General features: G+C 53.3%; 1 protein-coding gene across 1 annotated transcript; it reads left to right on the plus strand.

The window, feature by feature from the left end:
- Nucleotides 1-649: 649 nt before the first annotated feature.
- On the plus strand, nt 650-6871 carry ZNF304 (zinc finger protein 304). The gene is made up of 3 exons (XM_030299736.1): nt 650-1036; nt 2781-2907; nt 4971-6871. The coding sequence occupies exons 1-3, from the start codon at nt 1004-1006 to the stop codon at nt 6788-6790; spliced, it is 1980 nt and encodes a 659-aa protein (XP_030155596.1). The 5' UTR covers nt 650-1003; the 3' UTR covers nt 6791-6871.
- The last annotated feature ends 568 nt before the right edge of the window (nt 6872-7439 follow it).

Raw genomic sequence — 7439 nt, forward strand, 5'->3', positions numbered from 1 at the left:
ACGCTAGGGCCCCTCCCCCAGGTATTATATATCAGAAGGTGTCTTTTGGGTCCGATAACTTTGATTTTCAGTAAATTCACAGGTGATGATGTCAGTAAGTTCACAGGTGATGATGTCACCGTCGTCTCAGGGATTTAAATTTGGGAATTAACGAATTGGAGTAACATTTAATGGTACTACACAAAGTCCCCACCAGCGGGACATATTCACTGTTCAATTTAAATCTCAGTCCCCAAAGCTGAGAGGTGAAACAGCTCCCCCAGTATTAAAGACTGGATCACGCGCTAGAGACCTCTGAGGACATGACTTTGCCCCAGGTGACCACAGAAATATGGGTGCGTCGCCTTTAAGAGGAGCTTTGGCACTCCAGGACCCTCTTTCCCCCGCATCTTTCTCCTCCTTGAGGCCTCCGCCCCCGGCGGCCAGGCGGTTGCCAGGAAGACCGGGAAAGATGCCCACTGCCTGGTTGGATGCAGGGCTCCAACTACATTACCCAGAAGTCTGTGCCGCCGCATCGGCGTTGTGCTCAAGACAGCCCAGAAGATGGGCGTTTCCCGCCGCCCGGAGAGGCTGAGGCGGGACTTCCGGCGTCGCCAGCGTGACGTCTTTTGCCTGTGCCGGGACTCTCCACACGGGCCGTTGAGGCCCCGAGTCTGGGGCGGGGCGAGCTTCCCGCGCGGCTCTTCGGAACCGAGCCCGGAAGGACGGTACTGTACGCGCCTTTGTTACTCTCCATGAGCCCCGTCGTGGGACCGGCGGCCTTGCGCGGAGGTGTCGGCTGGAGCTGCGCCCTTCCCGGGGCCTTCGCATACGCGCGCTGCCCTCGGACGCCCCGGCCGCGGTACCCTGAGCTGTGCGCGTTTGTACCCGGGGGAGACGGGCTGGGAGCGCGACAGTCGTCCCGCGGGCATCGTGCCTAGTGGAGCTTTGGGGTTCCGGCTGAGCCCGCAGGGCCTGCCCGCTTTGCCCGCTTCTCACCACCCGGTTCTGCTCACGGGATCCCATGGAGGCTGCGGCGCGGACCGACGGGGCTCAGGTGAGCGGAGGGGCGGCTTGTTCTAGGACCTTCCTCACTTGGCCTTCATCGCTCCCTCTGAGTGCAAAGGCGGCGGAGGGCACTCACTCCCCGCGGGTATGTGCCGAGGTTCCGGGTATCAGTATCGGTGGGATGAGGTGTGCCAGGGTTTCCAAGGCGCTGGCACAAATACTTGGAGGTGGAAATGAGTTAGGAGTGTCCCGGGAACCGTAGGTCCCTCTTAATCGGGTCAGAGCAGACGGCAGGTGGTCAGGGGTCGGGCCTGGAGTGGCCGCCTGAGGAGCTGGGCCTCTGTTCCAAGGGTGGTGAAAGACGTGGCAGATTTGGAGCAGGAGAGGTGACCCGACCCAGATCTTAACGGGCTCCCTTTGGCTGCTCTCTGGCTGAGAACAGAGCATGGGCATGAGTGGGGAGCCTACCAGTAGTCTGTGAGTGTTGACGGCAGCTGGCCCAGAGAGGCGGCTGTGGAAGTGAGAGATGGTGGTGGATTTTGTATCTGGGCGTTTTGTTTTAGGTAATTATATATTCTTGAGAGAGAGATTGAATGCACAAGCAGGGGAGGGACAGAGAGAGAATCCCAAGGAGGAGCAGGCTCCTCGGTCTCTGTGGTCTCAGCACAGAGCCCGATCCCACAAGCCGTGAGATAGTGACCTGAGCCGAAATCGGGAGTCTGTCACTTAACTGCCTGAGCCACCCAGGCACCCGTTATATCTGTTTTTTTTTTTTTTTCCAAGAAGACAACTTTTATTGTTCTTCTTTACATATTTATTTTGGATATGCCTTAACTAGATTAAGAGAATATCTGTTTTTTTAACCAGAGTGACCAGATTTTCTTGTGTGAAGGGTGAATAAGAGAAAGGAACGAATTGTGGGTTACTCTAAGGTTTTTGTTTTTGTTTTGTGCTTTCTTTACCTGGTAGAATGACGGAGATGCCATCAACTGAGATAGGGAAGCTGATAGCAGGAGTAATTTTCAGTGGTAATATTGGGAGTTAGGCTGTTGTCACGTTTAGCTTAAGAAGTCCCAGAAACTCCTTAGTTGAGACATCGAGCTGGATGTGGTTTTAGTTCTGGGGAAGGGTACTGGTTGAAGAAGTTCAAAAGGTGGTGGCCGGTATGTTGAATGCGGTGGAGCTACGGGTTAAGTTTAGGAGGGAGTATCTTCAGGTCATGGTGGCAATGCAGTTAATAACAAGAAAAGTTGAAACTTGGGACTGAGGACTGGGTCTCTTGCTTAGGCACTGGGTGACAGTGTACCTGTCACAAAGATACATGAGCACTTCCTGGACACCACGTGCAGAGCAGCATGGGGTGGGAGGTGGTTTGCCCTGTGGGTGCATATGGTGTGATCCAGAAAGTTGGTAGTGGAAGTGGCAGTCCCAGATGGGGAGAAGGGGTGGTTCAAAGAGTGATGTACATGTGAGGAGAAGTGTGAAGTGATGGCATTAAGGTTGTGTCTGGGAGGCATGGTCTGAAGGACACCGGGAGAACTGGCCAGCACGAGTGTTTGGCGCCCTTCGTGCCGGACCCAGAGCTTACCCAGTACCCACCTGCCCGCCTGCCTGGCTCTGCTCTGCACCCAGTGCTCAGAGGGACGTGAGAAGAGAGCAGGCACTAGTGGCACCAAGACCTGGTGTCTCCTCTGAGTCGGGAGCTGGGAGGAGAGGGACCGGGGTGGTCGTGTGAGTGGATAGACTGGGGAGTCCTCTTGCCTGTGGCTGAACTGTCCCCCCCATCACGACAGGGCTGTGTGACCTTTGAGGATGTGTTCGTGTACTTCTCGCGGGAGGAGTGGGAGCTCCTTGAGGAGGCTCAGAGACTCCTGTACCGTGATGTGATGCTGGAGAATTTTGCACTGGTGGCCTCATTGGGTAAGTCCCTGTTTTATCTGTGAGCATATAGCAAATTACCCCAAAACTTAGTGTCTTAAAACAGTAAAAATTCACTATTTCAGTTTCAGTGCATCAGGAATCTGGTCACAGCTTTCCTGGATGCTTTTTGCTTAGGCTCTCTTACGAGGTTTTGGTGAAGGAGTCAGCCAGGGCTGTGTTCTCATCCGAAAGCCACTCTCTCGAAGAATCCACTTACAGGCTCACTCATGTGATTGTTCCCAGGAATTAGTTTCTTGTGGCTTATTGAACGTGGGAATTAGTTCCTCTCTGGCTGTTGACCTACAGCCTCCCTCAGTTCTCTGTCCTGGTAGCCTTTCTGTGCTGTGCCTCGTAACATGGAAGCTGCCTCCTCTCTGAGCAAGTGAGCAGAGAGTACCCAAGATGGAATCCAGCCTTTTTCCAACCTGACCTTGAAAGTGACATCCCCTTATTCTGTTCCTTAGAAAATGGGTCGGTCAGTCTAACCTACAGTCCAAGGAAGAGGCTCACACAGGAGGCAGGCATTCATAGGGCCATCTTAGAGGCTGCCTTCCACAGGCCCTCACATTCACTCCAGTGTCCCTGGGGTTTGGTTCCCCTGTTTCCTAGAGGCATCTCTTTCTGTCCAGCCACCTCAGTGACTCCCTCCCCTGTTTGGGTCCCAGAATAGGTGCTGTGGGTGCCGGGGCTGGGCCATGTGCAGTGTCCCCTCCCCTGCTGAACACTTCCAACACTTTTTGCTCAAAGTCTTGCAGGAACGGGTTAGAGGTTCAGGGCCTTTTTAGTCTGCTCAACAGATTCAACATGGCTGTGCGCTTCCTGGCCAGGTATCTGTCCAGATCGACGGTACCTTGGTGTCCCAGGTGCTGCCCTCGCCATCCAGCTGACATTTCCTGGGGCCTGAGTCTGCCAGGAATTACAGGCACTGACGTGGTCACCGCTCATGAATGTCTCAGGGCTGCTCTGGCAAATCTTTCTTCAAGGGTTTCCATTTTTAACATTCCATTCTCTTTCTTTTTTTTCTTTTTTTTTTAAAGTTTATTTTTATTTTTTGAGAGAGAGAGAGAGAGAGAGAACAGGCAGGGGAGGGGCAGAGAGAAAGAGAGGGAGACAGAATCCCAAGCAGGGTCTACACTGTCAGCACAGAGCCCAATGCAGGGCTCGAACTCATGAACCACGAGATCGTGACCCCAGCTGAAATCAAGAGTCCAAGGCTCAACTGACTGAGCCACCCAGGCACCCCTAACGTTTCATTTTCTTCTCTGTGAGGTGGGTCTACCTGGGCCACTCATGTGCCCTGGGTTTTCTTTACAACTTCATCTTCCAGATCCCGTGTAGTTGCCCATGGGGGGAGGGGGAGAAAGCCCTGGTGTCTGTCGGGGCTGACCTGACTCTAGCCACAGTGAGCGAGACCCACAGAGGGCCTGGCCCTGCAGACTGAGGACCGGAGGAGAGCCATGTCAGTGCTGGGTTCAGGTCAGACTTGCAGCCTACTTCTCGTTCACCAGTGTTTTCTTGCCAGGGCCTATAGCGCTACCTCCTTTCTGCCTTGCCTTCCCCACTCCTGGCACTTTGTGCACTTGTCTCTTCTCTTCTGTCTTCCAGCCCTGACTGTTTCCTCCTTTCTCTGGTGTCCGTGTCTCATTCTTCTCTGTTCCCTCTGCCACACTCTGCAACACCGGCTGCTTTAATGTGCAGTGAGTTGTGCACATCTCTTTAAACAGTCCTTAAGAGGCAGCTACTCACCGCAGTCAGATTTTCCTGGGTCAGGACCCAGCCTTCTGCGCAGAGCCCTCCTGGCACCAGCCGCCAAGGCCCTGCTCCGTGGAGGAGTGAGCTGGAGACCTCTCCTCTGCTCCCTTTACCATGCACCACCGTCATGCCTGCTACCCATTCTTTCTCCTTACTGTGACTGCTAGAGGCCCAGGACCGACACTGGGCCTGCTGGCTCCAGCAGCAAGTCAGGGCACTCGTTCTTTGGTGCGTCACACACGTGGATGTGATGCGGCCGCTGCTGTCCACCAAAGCCCACGTGTACCTCACCGGCCTCTTTTCGCTTTCAGATGGTTGGCGTGAAGCAGACAACGGGGAGACGCCTGAGCAGAACGTTTTTGTCGGCGTGTCGCAGCTCAGGACTCCCGAGTCAGGTCTGTTCATCCAGAAAGCCCACCCGTGTGAGGTGTGTGATCCACTCTTAAGAGACATTTTGAACTTGGTGGAACGCCAGGGATCACCCCCCTTGCAGAAGCCGTACACACGTGGCCCGTGTGGGAGAGGATTCTTACTCAGTGAGGACTTTTACCGGCACCAGAAGCGATGCAGTGGAGAGGATCTCTTCGGAGGGGACGCTGATGGGGCCTCATACGTGAAGAGCTATGCAGTCCACGTGCCAGGGAAACCCTGTACTTGCAGGGAGGAGGGGATGGACTTTCTGGGCAGCTCTGGCCTCTTCCAGTGCCCTACCACCAGCAATGGGATGATTCCGTACAAAAGGACTGAGTGCATGGAATCTTTCCCAGCCGGCTCCGGTGTCGGCCGGCAGCAGACAGACCATGATGGACTGGTGCTCTTCAGTTGCACCGACAGCAAGAAAGCCTTCCTGAACACCTTTACTCTCCTCGGCAGCCAGGTAAGTCAGACTGAAGTAAGACCCTTTCGATGCCCGCCATGTGGAAATATGTCCAAGGAGAAATCAGCTCTTATCAGTCACAGAAAAATTCACAGCGGAGAAGCATCGCATGTGTGTAAAGAGTGTGGAAAGGCCTTCATTCACCTGTCTCACCTAAAAATGCACCAGAAATTTCACACTGGAAAAAGACATTACACATGCAGTGAATGCGGGAAGGCCTTCAGCCGCAAAGACACACTTGTTCAGCACCAGAGAGTCCACACTGGAGAAAGGTCTTACGACTGCAGTGAGTGTGGAAAAGCCTATAGCAGAAGCTCCCACCTTGTTCAGCACCAGAGAATTCACACCGGAGAAAGACCTTACAAGTGCAGTGAGTGTGGAAAGGCCTTCAGCCGGAAAGACACACTTGTGCAACACCAGAGGTTTCACACTGGAGAGAGGCCTTACGAGTGCAGTGAGTGTGGGAAGTTCTTTAGCCAAAGCTCCCACCTTATCGAGCACTGGAGAATTCACACTGGGGCAAGGCCTTATGAATGCATTGAATGTGGAAAGTTTTTTAGCCATAACTCAAGCCTCATCAAACATCGGAGAGTCCACACGGGAGCAAGGTCTTACGTGTGCAGCAAATGTGGGAAAGCTTTCAGCTGCAAAGACACGCTTGTTCAGCACCAGATAATTCACACTGGAGCCAGGCCTTATGAGTGCAGCGAGTGTGGGAAAGCCTTTAGCCGTAAAGACACACTTGTGCAGCACCAGAAAATCCACACCGGAGAAAGGCCTTATGAGTGCGGTGAATGTGGGAAATTTTTTAGCCATAGCTCCAACCTTATTGTACACCAGAGAATCCACACTGGAGCGAAGCCTTATGAGTGCACAGAATGTGGAAAATGCTTCAGCCACAATTCCAGCCTCATTCTACACCAGAGGGTTCACACCGGCGCAAGGCCTTACGTGTGCAGCGAATGTGGAAAAGCCTACATCAGCAGCTCCCACCTTGTTCAGCACAAGAAAGTTCACACTGGAGCCAGACCTTACGAGTGCAGCGAATGTGGGAAATTCTTCAGCCGAAACTCTAGCCTCATTCTCCACCAGAGGGTTCACACTGGAGAAAAGCCTTACGTGTGCAGCGAATGCGGGAAAGCCTACAGCAGAAGTTCCCATCTTGTCCGGCACCAGAGGGTTCACACTGGAGAAAAGCCTCACGAATGCAACAGTTTCGGTGCTCCTTCAGCTACACCTCTTAAACTTGTTTAGCATGAGAAAGTTCACACTGGAGAAAGGCGTTATGAATGCAGAAGATGTGCTGTCTCCTTGTTCGACCTAATAGGACTCACACCAGACAAAATCTCTGTGAGTACCCTTTGGGAGGGAACCATCAGCCATCATTCGTACATTTATCATGAGGACGTTCCCGATAAGAAGCATGTAGGTGGGAAGCTTTCATGAGGTACACTGCACTTTGTAGACTACCCAGGGCTCTTGACAGAGTTCTGTCACTGCCAGTGCCTGTGGCGGAAGCCATCTCTTTGCTGCCAGCTGTCAAGGTCCCACAGCGAGTGTCAGTCACTCTGATATGCTCAGGGAACGCAGACCCCTGGGCTCTCTCTCCTGTTCCCTGGAGGGAATCATGAGTGTTCTGAGCCCTGTGAGGTGCTCACTTCCTCCCCCATGGCTGGATTCTGAGTGGACGTGATCCAGCTCTGGCAAAAAGGATTTGAACTGGAGTCTGCTGGGGATTTCCAGACAGGATTTCTCTTCGTGAACAATGTTGACTGTAAACACAATAACCAGGACTCCTTCGTCTTGCTTCCACATCACCTGACTTTAGAACTGCTTGCCTCACGCTGCTCTCATCTGCAGTGATACTCGTATGTGTGTGTGTTGGCGGAGGGGGGGTCTCTTT

The sequence above is a fragment of the Lynx canadensis genome, chromosome E2, assembly GCF_007474595.2.
Source record: "Lynx canadensis isolate LIC74 chromosome E2, mLynCan4.pri.v2, whole genome shotgun sequence".
NCBI classification, from domain to species: Eukaryota; Metazoa; Chordata; class Mammalia; order Carnivora; family Felidae; genus Lynx; species Lynx canadensis.